We start from the raw sequence: 20191 nt of genomic DNA, 5'->3' as shown, positions 1-20191 counted from the left end.
AACTAATAATAATAATAATAATAATAATAATAATAATCCACATCCACGCCTACTGCACCCAGACCGGACTCACCACCACGTAAGATATAACTAATAATAATAATAATAATAATAATAATAATCCACATCCACGCCTACTGCACCCAGACCGGACTCACCACCACGTAAGATATAACTAATAATAATAATAATAATCCACATCCACGCCTACTGCACCCAGACCGGACTCACCACCACGTAAGACATCAATAATAATAATAATAATAATAATAATAATAATAATAATCCACATCCACGCCTACTGCACCCAGACCGGACTCACCACCACGTAAGATACAACTAATAATAATAATAATAATAATAATAATAATAATCCACATCCACGCCTACTGCACCCAGACCGGACTCACCACCACGTAAGATATAACTAATAATAATAATAATAATAATAATAATAATCCACATCCACGCCTACTGCACCCAGACCGGACTCACCACCACGTAAGATATAACTAATAATAATAATAATAATAATCCACATCCACGCCTACTGTACCCAGACCGGACTCACCACCACGTAAGATATAACTAATAATAATAATAATAATCCACATCCACGCCTACTGCACCCAGACAGGACTCACCACCAAGTAAGATATCAATAATAATAATAATAATAATAATAATAATCCACATCCACGCCTACTGCACCCAGACCGGACTCACCACCACGTAAGATATCAATAATGATAATAATAATAATAATAATAATAATAATAATAATAATAATAATAATCCACATCCACGCCTACTGCACCCAGACCGGACTCACCACCACGTAAGATATAACTAATAATAATAATAATAATAATAATAATCCACATCCACGCCTACTGCACCCAGACCGGACTCACCACCACGTAAGATATAACTAATAATAATAATAATAATAATAATAATAATCCACATCCACGCCTACTGCACCCAGACAGGACTCACCACCACGTAAGACATCAATAATAACTAGAAAATTGTATTAAAAAGTGTATCTGGAGGAGTGTGCGCGATTACACGTGCATTTGCGTGTGTGTGTGTAGCGAAAATCGCATAAAGTTACCTGTGTATGTGTGTGTGTGTGTGTGTGTGTGTGTTCCAGGTGTTTGTGTCGGGATGGATACGATGGTGACGGTCACTCCTGTTCTCCCATCAACCCCTGTCTGAAGAGCACCAGGGGGGGCTGCGACAACAACGTAAGACCCACTGTCTGTGTGTGTGTGTGTGTCTGTGTCTGTGTGTGTGTGTGTGTGTGTGTCTGTGTCTGTGTGTGTGTGTCCCAATATTTCAAAATAAAACAAATATTGATTTGCAGGGGCACAGATCAAAGTTATTATAGTTAACGAAGAAAATGTATAAAACAATTAAAAATGTATAAAGAGTGTTGAAATGTATTTTATCTATAAATGATTCAAAATATGCTAAAAAGCAATTCTATGAAAGTTAACCTTTGTTAATGATATGATGATAAAAATGATTTTGGGTCAAAAGGAGCCCAGGAGGGTTAAAGGATAAATTGTCAAATGAATGTAAATAAAACGTTGTGTTGTTCATCTGGTCCCTGTGTGTGTGTGTGTGTGTGTGTGTCTGCAGGCGGAGTGTGTGTACGTGGGTCCAGGTAACGCGTCATGTGTGTGTATGGAGGGCTGGACAGGTGAGGGCAGAGTGTGTGTGGAGATCAATAACTGTCAGCTGGAGAGTCGAGGAGGCTGCAGCACCAACGCAGACTGTAACCACATCGGACCTGGACAGGTCAGTCACGGACACGGATCAGAACATGTTTTTTTTTTTAAACTTTATTTTTAATATTTCAAATTTTTCCAGTGTCTTACACAGACAATCAAGACATATGAATCTCATAAATCAGAACATACACGGATCCAATCCAATCCACTTTATTTATATAGCTTTATTTATTTAGCAAACACAAGGTTTCCAAAGTGCTGTACAAACAATAAATACATAACACAATACAAAGAGATGTAGTAAACAATAGATCAGTAAGATGCAATAAGATAAAATAAATTAAAAATGGGATAAAAATAAATAAAATAAAATGTAAAATGTACTGCCCGCACAAAATAAAATATGCATGAATACAATAAAAAACAAAAAATCATAAAATCATAAAATCAACATAAAATCAACACTCTACGTGGTGTTAAAAGCCAACGAGAAGAGGTGGGTTTTAAGAAGAGATTTAAAATGAGACAGTGAGGATCATAGCATCATAACATGTTAACCCTTTATCAGGAGAACAACTATATTATTAACTTCAGTGGATCTCTAACTGGTCCCCATGTCTCTCTGTTTGGTCGTAGCACCACTTGTGTAGCGGCGCTCCGTCTGGTCTTCCTTCTTAACTGCGCCGCTTCTATAGTCAGTCGATAAAAACACTCTTTTTTCCACGCGAGCGACGAGACATGACAACTTCTTTGTCTTTTAAAATGTTTACTTAAAAACAACAAAGTAAATTAAAGTCTGACGCACGGTCAACAGACTGTGTTGCTTCCACCATGTTCTGACTAAAAACGAAACTTAAGATACACAGTCAGTTACCATAGTTACCACTATATAGTGACATCACAATGTAAAATTTAAAGACATAGAAACATTTTTAACCCTTTAAGCATTTCTAATTGTATATTTTAAACTAACATACTCTTAGCATTGCATGAAAAACAATGAAATTATTATCATTCATTTTTAACTGTTTTTTAACTTAAATTATTATTGATGAACTGGCCCTTATTGGCCCTTACAACTTGGATTTATTCCAGATAATCAGCAAAGATCAGGCTACCAATCAGTATGAAAATAATATGATAATATTAACATTAAATTAATATTAAAAATCTGCAAGAAACAGTCTTAGAAACAGAGTTATTCTTCAGTGACTTGTACCAGGAGAACTTGACTATGATGGCATATTAGGGCATATTAAGTAAAATAATGAATAAGAATAAAGATAAAAACCTGGGGGGGGTTGTAATATTTGGAGAAAAAAGTTGCAAATTTACTAGATTAAAGTGGCAAATCTACAAGAAAAAAAGTTGCAGATTTAAAAAGTGCGGAAAAAACAACTTTTTTCTTGCAGATTCAGCACTTTAAATCTCATAAATCTGTGCATTTTTTTCTCGTAGAATTGCCACCTTAAATCTTGTAAACTTTTTTCTCAAAATATTACCCCCCTCCCCCAGGTCCGTATGTTTTTTACACATTCTGGCTGTATGTAATATCCTCCAATATTCTCTAGGGTGGAAATTTGGAATTTGCAAGTATTTCAATGAGTGTCCTATTAAGGGTTAACCCAGAGGCGTTTTATAGTTGCAAGCTTAAGGTTTGTTTTTTGTTGTTTTTTTTACCCCTGTTGCCCATTCCAAGGTGCCCTGCTGTTCATTTTCCTCTAAAGAAGGTTCAAGGCTTTTCTTTGCCATTTGTGAACAGACCACAGTCCAAACACAGAGGGGTTTTTGTGCAGGGCAACAAAGAAACTTAAATAAGGAGAATTAATATCCATCCATCCATCCATTTTCCTCCACTTATCCGGGGCCGGGTCGCGGGGGCTGCAGGATAAGCAGGACATTCCAAACGTCCCTCTCCCCAGCCACAACGTCCAGCAAAAATATACTACACTGTAAAAAATGTCTAGATTTTACGGTGAAAAACTGACGTAAAATGATACGTTTTTTTAAAAGAAATATTATTTCCAAAGTCAGTGAGTAAGCATGTTAAATTCTCTCATTAATGATTAAAATAATCATGACAAAACTTTTTTTTTTGTTTCTCTGTGTGTGTGTCTGTGTGTGTGTGTGTCTGTGTGTGTGTGTGTGTGTGTGTGTGTTGTGTGTGTGTGTGTGTGTGTGTGTGTGTGTGTGTGTGTGTGTGTGTGTGTGTGTGTGTGTGTGTGCAGAGTGAGTGTGTTTGTAAAAAAGGTTACATGGGGAACGGCATCGTGTGTGACCTCATCAACCCCTGCCAGGTGAAGCACGGAGGCTGCCACGAACTGGTAAACACACACACACACACACACAGACACGCTCTTCCTCCTTCTCCCTCTCCTCCTCCTTTTCGTCCTCCACCTCCTCCTCCTCCTCCTTTTCTAAGGGTTTCGGCAAACGGTTTTCAAGTTATTCGGCAAAAACACGACAAAAAATCGCCCCAATGTAACCCTATGGAGAGGCTAGAGTGATGACATCATCTCTAGAGTGCAGAGGGACAGAAAAACGTGTCAAAAAATAAATTTGAAAACTGCGCCTGAGACCGCAGATACCACTCTACAGAAATAATTTATAGATATAAACGTAGTAAAATGTGTCTTCTCCCTCTCATTGGTGTGGTAAAGCTGTCAGAGTTCTAGTTTGGGCGTAGGACCACAGATGATCACCACCCACAGCCTCATAGACCTCCATGGGAAAAAGGAGGGAACATTTCTGGAGGAAAGCAGAGCTACCAGTTTCTTCTGATAGCTCTAAAAAAACAATTTCTTCATTTTTCTTCACAAAACACATATGTAGACGTTCAGGAAGAACTGAGGATGCTCAAAGTGAAGAACTGAGGATGCTCAAAGTGAAGAACTGAGGATGCTCAAAGTGAAGAACTGAGGATGCTCAAAGTGAAGAACTGAGGATGATCAAAGTGAAGAACTGAGGATGCTCAAAGTGAAGAACTGAGGATGCTCAAAGTGAAGAACTGAGGATGCTCAAAGTGAAGAACTGAGGATGCTCAAAGTGAAGAACTGAGGATGCTCAAAGTGAAGAACTGAGGATGCTCGAAGTGAAGAACTGAGGATGCTCAAAGTGAAGTCAGATCAATCATAGGAATTATGGATTGGCCAAAATTGTTTTCTGTTCGAGGGGAACTTTTTAGCTGTTTTCCTGTCTATCTCATTGGTGTCAAATTCCACAGCTGCAGTTGATTTCAGTTGATTGCTCTGCTCTGATTGGTGGACGCCACCTGGCCCTGGTTGCTTAGCAACCAAAGCACACTCACACAAAATTTCTTTAGAAATATTCTAGTTTTTAAATGTAATTTCCAGACTTTAAAGTTTTGATTCTTCTTTAGCTGAAGACTTTGATGTGCAGCATGTGTGTTTGTCTTGTGACTGACCTGTCTGCAGGCGAAGTGTGAGGTGTCTAAGGAGGGTGGAGCTCACACCTGTACCTGTCCAGACGGCTACGCTGGAGACGGAAACATCTGCTACGGCACATTACTGGACGTAAGTATAACATGGAGAAGTCCTAGTCAATTTGATTTATCTACAAACTGTCTACCTACCATAATAAATGTGTGTGTGTGTGTGTGTGTGTGTGTGTGTGTGTAGGAGCTGGACATGAACACCAAGCTGTATCTTTTCTACCGAATGTTTCAGGTTTGTCGAGGACCTCATTCCTTTCTAGTTAATCATTTTGAAAGTTTTTAAAGCTAACTTGTACGGCCCATCCTATTTTAACTCTCTGGTGTAACTACCTAGTTTTAAACTAACCAAACTAGTTTAGCATGTGAGGATTAATACAGTAATCCAGTCTAATCTAAAGCTTCCTCATGAAACAGCCAAAAAAAGAAAAATAGTAATAATACATTTAAAAAATAAAACGTCAACAATAACCACCTACTGTCATTTCACACAGCCGTTTTCATCCCGATATCGTGTGAAGACTTGCTCTTTATATTTGATTTTGAAGTGTTTAATGTTTGAACATTGTATTAATTCTTCACACGTCCCATTCCATATTTTTATTGAATCCACAAGAGTCTCAGCTTTACAGTAATATCCATTTATGCTAATTTTAAGACTGTTTAGGGACCCAGTATGCAGAAATATTCAAATACAGCAGCTGAAACTTACACATTTGTACTGCATGAAAAGGAAACTCTGCCCAAAACTGTATGTTATCATAAAGTGCATATGTGTGAAGTGGAGACTGGTGGGTAGAACCCATAGAACCCAGTTCTCCAGCTTGTGTGTGTGTGTTTTTAGAAGTACAGTCACTTCTCTGATGAGCTGAGTGGGAACCTCACAGTGTTGGTTCCCTCCAGAGAAGCTATGAAGAACCTGAGTTCATCTCAGGACCAGTTCTGGTCTGCAAGACACCACCTCTTTTACTTCCTACGGTCAGTTATCTCACACACTAACCACACACCTGAGTTTTGTGTTTTCATTATGTCTAAGCCACAATCATCAAAATTACAAGAAAGACCAAATATAGATGCAAAAATGACCAAAAACACACAAAAATTACCAAAAAGACACAAAAATGACCCCCCAAAAAAGATAAAATGACCAAAAGAGACGCAACATAGCAAAGAGAAGACACAAAATGACCAAAAATGACAATCACAATATTCTCATTTTCTGAGACTGAGTTTAGTGTTTTCATTCTCTCTAAGCCAGAATCATCAAAATTAGAAGAAAAACAGGCTTGAAATATTTCACTCTATGTGTAATGAATCTATATAATGTATGAGTTTCACTTTCTGAAATGATTGACAAAAAATATTGAACTTTTTCATGATATTCTAATTTTTTGATATGTACCTGTGTAAAAAAAGACACAAAATGACCCAAAATAGATGCAAAAATGACCAAAAAAGACACAAAAATTACAAAAAAGACACAAAAATGACTAAAATGACATAAAATGACCAAAACAGACACAACATAACTAAGTAAATACATAAAATGACCAAAAAGACACAAAAATGACCAAAAAAAGACATAAAATGACCAAAAGAGACACAAAAATTACAAAAAAAGACACAAAATGACCAAAAAGGGACAATATATATATATATATATATATATATATAGGTAGATATAATAACGTTTGCTCCATAACTGTTGCTTGTTCTGGTTGCAGGGCCCACATCCTGCCGGGGGTCTACTCTGTAGAAGACCTGGACAGTCTGGTGGGCAGCAAGGTGCCCACCCTGTACCCCCGAACCTCCTGGCAGGTCAGCAACAGCAGCCAGGTAAGAACCAAGAACCGGTCAGGACATCAGTTCTTCACCTCTAAATACCCTGAATATCTGAGTTAATTACTGGAGACAGATTCTGTCTGTCTGTCTGTCTGTTTCTCTCACTATTAAAAAATAACAAGATCCAATATGTTAATTAGTGATTTTTAGAAGGTGTAATTAAGTGAAAATACAGTGAAAGGCTCAAAGTTATGAGACCAAACCGCTAAACCTCCTTTTTTATATCTATATAACATTATATATAACTTGTATATATGACATGTTGCCATGGAAACTCTTTCAGGATAAACAAACCCAGGACTTTCACCCAGGAGACATAAAAAAAACCAACGTAAAATTACCAAAAAGAAAGATGCAAAAAGATTAAAAAAGACATGTTAAATGACAAAAAATGACATATTTGACCAACAATAAACCTTAAATGTTTCCCAGCAGAACACCCAGGAAGACATTTTAAAAAAAGGAGGAGTATTAAAGAAATAAAACAGACACAGAATTAGCAAAAAAAAGTCATAAGAGACCAATAAAAAATGTAAAATGACCAAAAAGGACATTAAATGACCAAGAAATAGACACAAAATGATCAAAAAAAGATGTAAAAAACATGTGAAATTACAAAAGACACTAAATTATCAAAAAAGGCACAAAGTTACCAAAAACATGTTTAAAATACCAAAAAAAGACAAAAATTTACAAACCAGTAAAGCTCCTTTTTTCTATCTATATAACGTTATATACAACTTTATTGACACGTTGCCGTGGATACGCATTGTTCTGCTTCTCTCCTGATGACGGCTCGCCTTGTCAGTGACCTGTCAATCAAAGGTAGCCCCGCCCCAAATCATATGATTCTTTATCTTCTGTTTTCTTCTAAATTGGGCCATTATTAGAACTATTGACATCAGATTGTCTTGAAGAAGATTTTATATCACTATTAGACCTGACATCTGTTCAGGCCTAGTTCAGAGATAGCACCAAGGTTGCATTCATGAACGCAAAGTTCATTGCAACTGCCAGAGAAAGCTTCACCCCAACAACAAGGACAAGCAGGAACTTAAACTTCTTCCCTCCCTGCCTCCATCAAAAAGATTTCCCCCCCTTTTCCAACTGGACTGTGAGTGATGTAACTGGGCTTAGAAAGGCAACCAGTAAGGACTATAAGAACAAAGGATTTGACCTGTAATTAATGTTTTGGTTTATATGTGTGTTTTTAAGTATATTTATGCAACATTTGTGTTACATCAATCAAAGTTGTATGTTAATCTTACTTTATACAGACAGCCAGTCTTATATGCAACTAACTATACTGACCCTTTGATTTGCTCACACACTGATTTACACATAATATATGTTAGTGTGGCTTCGTCTAGTTTTACTTAAAACACACACTTCAATTATGGAGCGTGAGGATGTAGTTGACGCGTGTCTTAAGCCGAAAAAATCCCACAGTTTCTTTCTTATGGTTTATTGAAAACCTTCCGTTTGAGCATTACAAACAATAAACTGCAGCGATCCAAAATAATAATAATTATGAGCACGGTCAAAAACTAGTGTGCTCTCCTCGTCTCCATAATCCTAATTAAAACAAAGTAAGCAATTATGACATTACACACATCTCAGCCAATAAGAAGAGTGCAATTCCTACGAACCAATAGGCATTCCTACAACCTCAATAAAGAACTATGAACTATGAACTACTAATCTGAATTATTTATCAGCTTTTCCACAATATACAAAATGGCTCTAACAATATATTTTAAGTTAGCTGTAACAAACAGTTTGTAACAGCTCAAACTGCCACCAGGCCTAGTTTTCCCTTCACAGCATGAGTTTTACAATCCATTGTGTGATGAGCTTCACACACACACACACACACACACACATGCAGTAACTGTGTGTGTGTGTGTTCCAGGGGATCCTCATTGGGAACGCCTCCATCGTCTCCCACAACCTGCCTGCAATCAACGGCTACATCCACATCATAGACAAGGTGAGATCTGTGTGATGTCACCACCCAGACCATTAAAAAGTGACATTATGTGACGAGTTGGGAATGAAAACGAGAGACTTGTGAATAAAACAGAGTACAGAGCAGAAAACTGTTGTCCTCCACACCAAGGTTATAATAGATTTAATAACTAATTGATAATAAATGATAATTTATGAGTTTTTAGAGCGAGTTTGCTAGTTTTAATTAGTTTTTATTTTTTGGAAAATGCTTAGTTTTAGTTTAGTTTTTATTAGTTGTAGTTCAGTTTTTATTAATTTTAGTTTAGTTTTTATTAGTTGTAGTTTAGTTTTTATTAGTTGTAGTTCAGTTTTTATTAATTTTAGTTTAGTTTTTATTAGTTGTAGTTAAGTTTTTATTAGTTTTAGTTTAGTTTTTATTAGTTTTAGTTTAGTTTTTATTAGTTGTAGTTGTTTTGTAATGGGGTATTTGTTGGGTCCAGATTCAATAAGGTCACAATAAATGTTTCCTTTATTTCCTTTGTCTGATCCATCTCAGCCCCAATAAGTTTATTAAGTCATAAAACCAGATAGATGAAATAGATTTCATATCAACCAAAAAGGTTTACGGATGAAAAAAGTTGACAAAGACCAAAACGAAGGACATTTTCACTATAATTTAGTTAGTTTTAGTTAGTTTTGGAACCATAAAATACAGTTCCAGTTAGTTATCTTTTTAAAAAAACAACAACTTGATGATGTCTGAGAGGCTCAGAGACCGAGGGGTCATCAGGAGGAAATGACAGATAGAGCTGAGTGTCATCTGCATAGCAGTGATAGCAGAGAGGTATTTAAAATGGTTAGTTTTAGAAGGTCTGTGGCTAAACTTTGAGTTCTTCTGGTTCCTACTAGAACTTTTAAAGCAATGAAACTCTGTGTCTTTGTGTATTTGTTGGTCAGGTCCTGGCTCCAGCCCTCTCAGACCTCCCCCCTGAGCCCCCCACCCTCATGGACTTCCTGAACTCCTCCTCCAACTTCACCCTGTTCAGACAGTATGCTGTGGTGAGGAACCTCTCTGTCTCTTTATCTGTCTGTCTGAGATAAACCCAGCCTTTGTTTCCAGTGTGACTGAGTGTGTGTTTGTTTCCCAGATGTACAACCTGTCAGAGGATCTGAGTGTGTTTGATTTCACTCTGCTGCTGCCGACAGACGAAGCCATCAGGCAGCACCTCAGCAGGACCAACACCTCCCTCCTGGTAGGTCCACCAGCAGCCAGACCTCCACTACCGTCACACACAACCTGTCCTGGGTTTTCCTTTAACTCATATAAGGCGGGAAAGCATTACCACATTTCTACCATTAAAACCGGGAAAGAGGATACGTTGTTTTGTAGTATTTGTATTATTTTTGGTCTCTTGGCCAATGAAATGCATCAGAATACATGTGTCGCAATGCATCATGGGACTTTTCCAGAACTTTGAAATCATCACCAAAAAAAGACACAAAATGACTCAAAAAAGACACAAAATGACTAAAGAAAGACACAAAATGACTTATACAAAAAGACACAAAAAGAGAATCCATGTGGGAGTGTCTCAATGCATCATGGGACTTTTCCAGAACTTATAAATCATGGTGAAGACGACTATAGCGGAGGGAGCTCAGATATAACAGCTATAAGCTCTCAGATACTTTTTGAATTTCATTTCTATCTGCTACAGAGGCTGAAAAATCTATTATTTAGTAGAAGAGTTGACACTTCTGTTGGATTTACAGAAAACCTTCAGGTTTTAGGGGCTGATTTTAAAATCACCAATCAGAGGTTTTATAGGCATTTTTTACAGTCTTTTTAGGCCTAAATGGGTTAAAAAATATCAGAAACCATAGAGGAGAAATGTATATTTTAGATTTTATTTCATGATAGTACATACCATCTTTGCATTAGCTGCCATTGTTGGCAATCACTGTTCAGCTGCACAACAACTGCGGCTGCCGTCACTAACTTTACACAGCATCCACTGCTTATTGTAAACAAACAGCATGTTAACTGTACACAGCATCCTCTGCTTATTGTAAACAAACCAGCATGTTAACTGTACACAGCGTCCTCTGCTTATTGTAAACAAACCAGCATGTTAACTGTGCACAGCATCCTCTGCTTATTGTAAACAAACCAGCATGTCACTGTAACTGTCCAGTGCTTGTTGTAAACAAATGGAGAACACATGCTGCTGCAGCACATACAGACTGTACTGCTACAGAGCTAACTGTTAGCCTGTTAGCACTGTGCTACTGCTAGCACTGCTGCTGCTCTGACTATCGTCTCCTCCACCTCGTTCCACGACACCAGTCTGCACTATGAAAGGAGAGAATATCACTTTGCCTTCGTGGGATCACTATGAACGGCCTGAGGCGGACAGATCTTTCCGCCTATATAGCGAGACACTTGTGGGACCGCACTATTAAAGAGGCTAATGGCAAACTGTTTTAACATTTGTAATAATTAATTGCATTTTGACGGGTCAAAAACATCTTTAACGTCGTTCTTACTAGTCGAAACAACAAAGATATCCAAATTAGAGATATCAGCAGTGAAGTCAGTGGAAATGACTTGTTACATAAATGACCATAGTTAGCGACCGTTATTTTATAACTCACTTTCTCTGTCTGTCTGTCTGTGTGTGTCTCTGTACAGGACTCTGATGTGTTCAAGTACCATGTGATTCTCAAAGAGCTGCTCTTCCCTGACCACCTGTCTGACGGCACGTTGAAAGGCACTCTGCTGGGCAGCGACTACCAGGTCCTCTTCCACTTAGACGACCACAACCAGGTAACAAAAGGACCAGCAGGAGCTCCACATCCTCTCAGAAACCGTCTCACACCAAGACAACGAAGACTTGTCTTTTAGTTTAAGCAGCACACAGGTGCTCTCAGGTTTTAGAATGATTTCCGTCTAGGAAGTTAGTTCATTTATATGAAAATCAAGATGCAGAAATAATCCATCACAGTCAACATCATAGACAAAATCATCTTGGGTCAAAGTTACAGAGGGTCTGAGATTCAGCTGCAGAACAGAAAAATAAGCAAATAAAATTGCTATTTACCTTTTTGCAATTTTGCAATATTTTATCATTTGTCCTCTGAGGCCCCTTTAACACCAGGACGCTTGCGGGTAAAAACAACAAAATATTTAATGTGAAGTGCCTTTCGTTTAGACGGTGACGGCGTTTTTGGAGCTTAAAAACATTAAAATGTGCCTCCAGAGTGTAAACTTAGATCCTCTCCTCCGTAGCGTGTCGTCTACACTGACAAGACACAAAACTCTGATCTGATCTGCTCACGTCACGTATGTGTTTACGTCACATACATGCTCCAGTACAGGAAATAAAGAAACGTGGGATTATTTCCATGGTGGGACCTTCAAGCTGCTCTGGCAGCTCTAATAAACTTACAGGAGTCTTTCCACCAAATGTCCAGGATATGTACAGATAGTATTAGTGAACAGAGAAGGATCTGGAATTACCTCCATCACATTCTGGATGCAGCGATTGGTGGGAGGAGCCAGACGGCTGTGAACGAGACCTGGGAGATCTAGTGATGGAGGAGAACTTTGTGGAAGGAGTAGCTTATGAAAATGTGTGGCGTGAAAACTTCTGCATGTCCAAAGATGCTCTTATGGCTTTAAGTGATGCCGCCTGGCTGCATACAATCACATTCACACACTTTAGATCACCGTATCAGCAGATTTCCTCCTGGAAACACTCGAATAAACCAGGAATAAAAAGTGAAGACGAGACGCCACTGTAGGTCTTCTGTTCAGACCGTCACCATGGAAACGGAGCCTGAGTTTGATTTTCTAACAACAGTGATTGTCCATAAAATAGCCAGCGGTCAGTTTTTTTGCTGACTCATCTGTGGTGACTTCCTGCTCACATCTGCATTATCAGGTAATGAAACCCGAAAGTGGACAGAAAATCCTTTGAGACAGTGATGGACTGAATCAATGCAGCCGGTTTCTCGTCTCAACTTGACTGGCTGTCAGAAAGAAAAGGAAATCAATTTTGAAATTGATGGGATGATTGTAAAGATTACCAGTATTTTTTTAAATACAAGATTCATAGTTTATGTGCTAAAACATACAAACGCACCAGTATTGTTTTCTGTTGTTTCATCTTTAACTGATTGTTTTTGGTTCTCCAGACGGCGGTGAACGAAGTTCCTCTGGACGGAAGTTTCATCGAGACGCAGAACGGAGTCATCATGTTCCTCCATCAGGTCCTCAAAGTTCATAGAAACAGATGCAGCCAAGAGATCAGCCTGCAGGTCAACGTAAGGATGAAGGGATGGATGGATGGTTAGATGGATGGATGGATGGATGGATGTAGGGATGGATGGATGGATGGGTGGATGGATGGATGGATGGGTGGGTGGATGGATGGATGGATGGATGGATGGATGGATGGATGGATGGACGGTTGGATGGATGGATGGATGGATGGATGGTTGGATGGATGGATGGATGGATGGTTGGGTGGGTGGGTGGGTGGATGGATGGATGATGGATGGATGGATGGATGGATGGATGGTTGGATGGGTGGATGGATGGATGGATGGATGGATGGATGGATGGATGGATGGATGGATGGGTAGATGGATGGATGGAGGGATGGATGGATGGATGTAGGGATGGATGGATGGATGGATGGATGGATGGGTAGATGGATGGGTAGATGGATGGATGTAGGGATGGATGGATGGAGGGATGGATGGATGGAGGGAGGGAGGGAGGGAGGGAGGGAGGGAGCGATGGATGGATGGAGGGATGGATGGATGGATGGATGGATGGATGGATGGATGGGTAGATGGATGGGTAGATGGATGGATGGATGGATGGAGGGATGGATGGGTAGATGGATGGATGGATGAGGGATGGATGGATGGATGGATGTAGGGATGGATGGATGGATGGATGGATGGATGGATGGATGGATGGATGGTTGGGTGGGTGGATGGATGGATGGAGGGATGGATGGATGGATGGATGGAGGGATGGATGGAGGGAGGGAGGGATGGATGGATGGATGGATGGATGGATGGATGGATGGATGGATGGAGGGAGGGAGGGAGGGAGGGAGGGAGCGATGGATGGGTAGATGGATGGATGGATGGACGGATGGATGGATGAATGGGTGGATGGATGGATGGATGGATGGATGGATGGATGGATGGATGGACGGATGGATGGATGGATGGAGGGGTGGATGGATGGATGGATGACGAAAATGACATTGACAAAGACAAGTGTGACCATGTTGTTTGTCAAGTTTTTCTTTATTTTATTGTTAACGTCTCAAACATCAAAGCCCCCCCTCCTCCTCCCTCTGAGACTCTTTCCCATTAAAGCATTTTTATTTTATTTGCTAGGCTCTGACTGGGATACAGTCAGACTTTCAAGTATTTGATTTTCTCTTGTGGTCAGAATGATTAGATTGTCAGTGGACTTCAGCGTTCTAACCCGTCTGTCTTGTCTTGTCTCTAGGGAAGGTGTGCAGCCTGTGATGGACCACCTCGATGTCTATTCAGCTACAAACCAGTAAGAAAACTGGTCATATTTTTACTAAAATGTAATGCCATTTTCTGTCCAGGCAGCAAAAGCACAATAAGACTGGAATCTGAAGAAATGTACTTATTTTTAACAACTTCAGCTATAGTCAGATTGCATTGGTGGTATGAGAAATATGAAACTGGTTTGATCAGTTTTAGTTCAGTTTTTATTAGTTGTAGTTTAGTTTTTATTAGTTGTAGTTTAGTTTTTATTAGTTGTAGTTTAGTTTTTATTAGTTGTAGTTGTTTTGTAATGGGGTATTTGTTGGGTCCAGATTCAATAAGGTGACAATAAATGTTTCCTTTATTTCCTTTGTCTGATCCATCTCAGCCCCAATAAGTTTATTAAGTCATAAAACCAGATAGATGAAATAGATTTCATATCAACCAAAAAGGTTTACGGATGAAAAAAGTTGACAAAGACCAAAACGAAGGACATTTTCACTATAATTTTAGTTAGTGTTGTAACCACAAAATACAGTTTCAGTTAGTTGTCGTTTTAAAAAAAACCTCTTGTTTTTATTTTTATTTCAGTTAACGAATATGTTTTTTTTAAGTCTAGTTTTGGTTATTTCGTTAACTATGATAACTTGTCTTCTTCTACTGGAGATCAAAAAGCAGTTTCCGGTCAACATGCGACCCAACTGTAAATACAGGAAGCGGATCGGAACGAGGAGGAAGTCGGTGCCAGGCTGCGTCATCAAATGTCTTCGGATAACTACGGTCTGCTGAAACTACCACCAACACTCTAGTTCTGTTAGCTCATACCAGCAGAACTACTCACTGCTGTAGTTTGGTCCTGTATCCTGTTTTAGACTCTTGCCTTCTTACACTGTATAAGAACACTACATATATATATATATATATATATATATATATTGATAATAACTCCAATAATTGTGCTGCTCCGTCCTGCAGGATCACTCCTGTTGCCCCGGTTACTACGGCCATGAGTGCTTCAAATGCCCCGGAGACATCGGCAGCTGGTGCTCCAACCACGGAGAGTGTCAGGACGGTAACCAGGGCAACGGGGAGTGCCGCTGCTTCGAGGGTTTCCACGGTACCGCCTGTGAAGACTGTGAGCCTGGAAGATACGGGGTTAACTGCTCCTCTAGTGAGACACACACACACACACACACACACACACACAGAAGGTCTCCTGAACACACATATGAATGTTTATTGTGACATAATGTGGTTCTGCCACCAGGGGGCGATACTTAATGAAAACTGACTGAATGAATCAAAGCAGACTGTTTTAATCCTCGATGGTACGGATTTTGATGCCAGTTAGGAAAAAAAGAGTGTTTTTTTGCCTTAAAATAGACTAAATAAACATCATATGAAGAAATTGTATATATATAATATTATTTATAATACTAGTAGATTATGGCCTACAGGGTATTAATAGTAACAGCCTGAACTTTACTTTACTGCAACCAACATCACATATATCTTTGTTAAATTGTGAAGATCAAAACTAAATTATGATGAATGTTATGCTTTTGAACATTATATATATAAATACATAAACACACACTACCGATATCTCATGCTGCTGATTCCATAATGGTTCATTTTTCCCTCGAGGCAACACAGCAATTTTCCATAATGTTCCGTTGTTGCCTCAGGGCAACAGTTGCTTTTTAACAAGTAACACTACAAACATTTTTTCCTATCTGGCATCATAATGCGTACCATCGAGGGTTAATAATCAACGCTATAAATTATAATTCTATAAATAATAAAACTCTGTTGCAAAGGAGATTAATTATATTTTAACCACTTCATTCTGGAGTCTGTAGCAGACTCAGTTTAAACAGAAGACATAAAAGTACAGAGAAATAAACTGTTAACCCGTGTGTGTGTGTGTGTGTGTGTGTGTGTGTGTGTGTGTGTGTGTGTGTGTGTGTGTGTGTTGCAGAGTGTGTATGTGACCACGGGAAGTGTGAGGATGGCCTGGCAGGAAGTGGCAGGTGTGTGTGTTATAAAGGCTGGAAAGGAGCTTCATGCTCTGCAGGTAAGACACACACACACACACACACACACACACACACACACACACACACACACACAGCAGTGCAATTGTAACCACACTTAACAGGTTATCTTATTTGTTATCACCTCAAATCTTTGTGTGTGTGTGTGTGTGTGTGTGTGTGTGCAGAGATAAAAAACGACGCCTGTGGAGGTGTGTGTGACGAGAACGCCAAGTAAGTTACGTAATGATATTGATTGAGGTCATTGATTATGCTTTTATTCTAATATTCTAATATTATTTTATTATTTTATTCATTCTGTTATGAAGTTATGGAATAATCACATGATTAAACTCTAACTGTAACATTGAAGTCAGACAAAGTTGAACTGACTCTAACATTAATGGTGCTGCTTGTGTCATTCAAGCTGTATATGTTATTTTATTTATATATCATGAACTTTATATGAAGGTTGTGTGTCCAGATGTGTGACATGATTTCACCAGTTTTATTGTGTGCTGCAGCTGTATAACAGGACCTCAGGGGACAGCTCCAGCCTGTGTGTGTGTAGCTGGATATAAAGGCAATGGGACCTACTGCAAAGGTACACACACACACACACACACACACACACACACACACACACACACACACACACACTAACTACTATTCACCAGGCAAAAAATCCCCCCAATGTAACTCTAGTCAAGAAATAAATGTGAAAACTGCTCCAGGCCACAAATATCACTCTACAGAAATAATTTATACATACACACATTCAAACGTCTACTCCTCCGGCATAATTTCACCTAGAGACTCCATTTAAACTTTAAACAGTAGACACAAGTCTTGTGTATCGGTGTATTAATCCACGTTTCGATAGGTCATATAGTTTTTTATCAATCCCTGTTCAATGACCATGATCATTTTTGGAGAAATTCTGAGATTATAATGGGTGTGTATTGCACGGAATGTTCGTGTCACAGTGTGTGACATCATCACCAGAGTGTAGAGGGAGAGAAAAAACTGTCAAAAAATAAATTTGAAAACTGCGCTCCAGGCCGCAAATTCCACTCTACAAAAATAATTTATACATAGAAACGTAGGAAAATGAGTCTTCTCCCTCACAATCCTCTGGTAAAGCTGTCAGAGTTATAATTTGGGCGTAGGACGCACAGATGATCCACCAACACCACCAACAGCCTCATTGGCTCCCATATTAAAAACACAGGGAGATTTCTGAAAAAGGGAGATGGAACAGTTTTTTTAGATCGCTCTAACAAAGCTATTTTTTCATTTTTCTTAAAAAAAACCATATGTAGACGTTCAGGAAGAACTCAGGACGCTCAAAGTGAAGTCGGATCAATGATAGGTATTATGGTTTTGCCAAAAATGCTTTCTGTTCGAGGCCAGAAATTCCAGTCTGTCCACCTCTGGCTGCTCACCGCGACAAACATTCTCAGTGGCAGTTAATTTCAGTTGATTGCTCTGCTCTGATTGGTCCACTCCACCTGGCCACCTGGTTGCTTAGCTACCAAAGCCCCCCTAACCCCCTCCCCCTCCTCCCCTCCTCCAACACAGACATTCTAACTGAAAACAAGACATTCAGACACTGAACAAGACATTTAATGAACAAAACGTTTAAATAAACTGTCATTACGTGAAAATACAGTGAAAGGCTCAAAGTTATGAGACCAAACCACGAGACGTCCTTTTATATATATATATTTATGACCAAAAAAAAGACGTAAAATGACAAAAAAAAAGACCTAACATGATCCCAAAACACAAAATGACTTTAAAAAGATGTAAAACGACCAAAAAAAATACGTAAAATGACCAAAAAGATGCAAAATGACTTAAAAAAAGATGCAAAATGACCCAAAAAAGACTTAACATGACCACAAAAAACACAAAATGACTTAAAAAAAGATGTAAAATGACCAAGAAAGACGTAAAATGACCCAAAAAGATGCAAACTGACTAAAAAAGATGCAAAATGACCCAAAAAAGACTTAACATGACCAAAAAAGATGCAAAATGACTTAAAAAAAGATGTAAAATGACCAAAAAAGACGTGAAATGACCCAAAAAGAATATAAACTGTGGTGGAACATTCTCTACACCGGCAGTTAATTTCCGTTGATTGCTCTGCTCTGATTGGTTGACTCCACCTGGCCACCTGGTTGCTTAGCTACCAAAGCTTTCTGGCTTCCAAAACTGTGACAATTCCAAATCTAGCCAGCCCGGCGAACATTTCAGCCTCAGATTAGAGACTGTCCTTCAGCAGAGCAACGTGAAAACACCTTAGAGTGGCAGAGTTTACACAGATACAAGAAAAACACACTATTTAGTGGAGAATACAAACCAAAGATAAGATTAGTAATATTAATATTGTTGCATTAGGTGATATTCAAACAGCAGATGTTGAAATGTGATGACGTTGTTCCTGTGTGTCTCAGAGCTGGATCTGTGCAGCATGTCTAACGGAGGATGTTCAGAATTCGCCTCCTGCATGAAAGTGTCAGCAGGAGAGAGAACCTGCACCTGTAAGGAGGGCTACACCGGAGACGGGGTGGTCTGCCTGGGTATGTAGCCCTGACCTCTGACCCCTGACCTCTGACCTCGCAGTCCTAACTTGGAACACCGTGACATCTTAACCCTTTGATTGGCAACATATAAACACCTTCTAATGCACAACATGGTCTAAATGACCCTCATTCATTCCCTTCATGGTATTTAATGCTGCTGTGTGTTTCTGTGCTCTATCTTTTGATATCAACTTATTTTATGATTGAATATTCCAAGTATTCTTTAAATATCTTGTTTTTGATAACAACAGATCCTTATTTCCATTTTGCTTCTCATACTTTATGAAGAAAAAGAGGTTTTGTATTATTACATAGCTAACTACTTGGCTAAGTAGCTTGCTAAGCTAACTACTTAGCCAAGAAGTTAGCCAAGTAGTTAGCTTAACAAGCTACTTAGCCAAGAATTTAGCTATGTAGTTAGCTTAGCAAGCTACTTAGCCAAGAAATTAGCTATGTAGTTACCTTAGCAAGCTACTTAGCCAAGAAGTTAGCTATGTAGTTACCTTAGCAAGCTACTTAGTCAAGAAGTTAGCTAAGTAGTTAGCTTAACAAGCTACTTAGCCAAGAAGTTAGCTATATAGTTACCTTAGCAAGTTACTTAGCCAAGAAGTTAGCTATGTAGTTAGCTTAGCAAGCTAGTTAGCTAAAAATGGATATGGGTCATTTTTGACCCATGTTGTGCATTAGAAGAGTAGTGACACAAAAAGGGATTTTATTAAAAAATAATGAAGGAAAACATAAAATTAGGATGTATAATGATCAAAAACAAACTAATTGAGGTAAACCTGGAATACTGAATGATGAAAATAATTTATTGCAAAGATATAGAACATTAAAACTGTTGGGTCACTTTAGACCATGTTGTGCATCAAAGGGTTAACAAAACCTGGACAAATATCAAAGAAATGAGTAAATGAAAGGCCTTTCAAGCCCCGAAGGCTAATGGTGGGAGTTCTTTATTCTGAACTATTGCACGAAAATGTTGCATGACTTTTATTTTCTTTGCTTTCCCCTGATCCATAAGTACAGCTAGTGTCA

At 38.8% G+C, this 20191-nt stretch overlaps 2 protein-coding genes across 2 annotated transcripts in view; one reads left to right on the top strand and one right to left on the bottom strand.

The window, feature by feature from the left end:
- The window catches only part of ccdc71 (coiled-coil domain containing 71), a 181283-nt gene that overhangs the window by 90456 nt on the left and 70636 nt on the right, over positions 1 to 20191 (bottom strand). The gene's annotated exons all lie outside the window — the stretch shown is intronic.
- The window catches only part of stab1 (stabilin 1), a 93174-nt gene that overhangs the window by 30926 nt on the left and 42057 nt on the right, over positions 1 to 20191 (top strand). Inside the window, exons 24-42 of the mRNA XM_059328410.1 lie at positions 1157 to 1250; positions 1648 to 1806; positions 3968 to 4063; positions 5174 to 5272; positions 5378 to 5425; positions 6035 to 6168; positions 6915 to 7026; positions 8945 to 9022; positions 9940 to 10041; positions 10131 to 10235; positions 11675 to 11809; positions 13180 to 13308; positions 14519 to 14572; positions 15193 to 15306; positions 15502 to 15697; positions 16508 to 16603; positions 16751 to 16796; positions 17087 to 17166; positions 19025 to 19150. Coding sequence (XP_059184393.1) covers positions 1157 to 1250; positions 1648 to 1806; positions 3968 to 4063; positions 5174 to 5272; positions 5378 to 5425; positions 6035 to 6168; positions 6915 to 7026; positions 8945 to 9022; positions 9940 to 10041; positions 10131 to 10235; positions 11675 to 11809; positions 13180 to 13308; positions 14519 to 14572; positions 15193 to 15306; positions 15502 to 15697; positions 16508 to 16603; positions 16751 to 16796; positions 17087 to 17166; positions 19025 to 19150 — 2003 coding nt within the window. The remainder of the gene's footprint in view (positions 1 to 1156; positions 1251 to 1647; positions 1807 to 3967; positions 4064 to 5173; positions 5273 to 5377; positions 5426 to 6034; positions 6169 to 6914; positions 7027 to 8944; positions 9023 to 9939; positions 10042 to 10130; positions 10236 to 11674; positions 11810 to 13179; positions 13309 to 14518; positions 14573 to 15192; positions 15307 to 15501; positions 15698 to 16507; positions 16604 to 16750; positions 16797 to 17086; positions 17167 to 19024; positions 19151 to 20191) is intronic.

The sequence above is a fragment of the Centropristis striata genome, chromosome 3 (assembly GCF_030273125.1).
Source record: "Centropristis striata isolate RG_2023a ecotype Rhode Island chromosome 3, C.striata_1.0, whole genome shotgun sequence".
In the NCBI taxonomy this organism is placed as follows: domain Eukaryota; kingdom Metazoa; phylum Chordata; class Actinopteri; order Perciformes; family Serranidae; genus Centropristis; species Centropristis striata.
The sequence above is the reverse complement of the archived record's forward strand: the minus strand, read 5'-3'. Positions and strand labels throughout refer to the sequence as shown.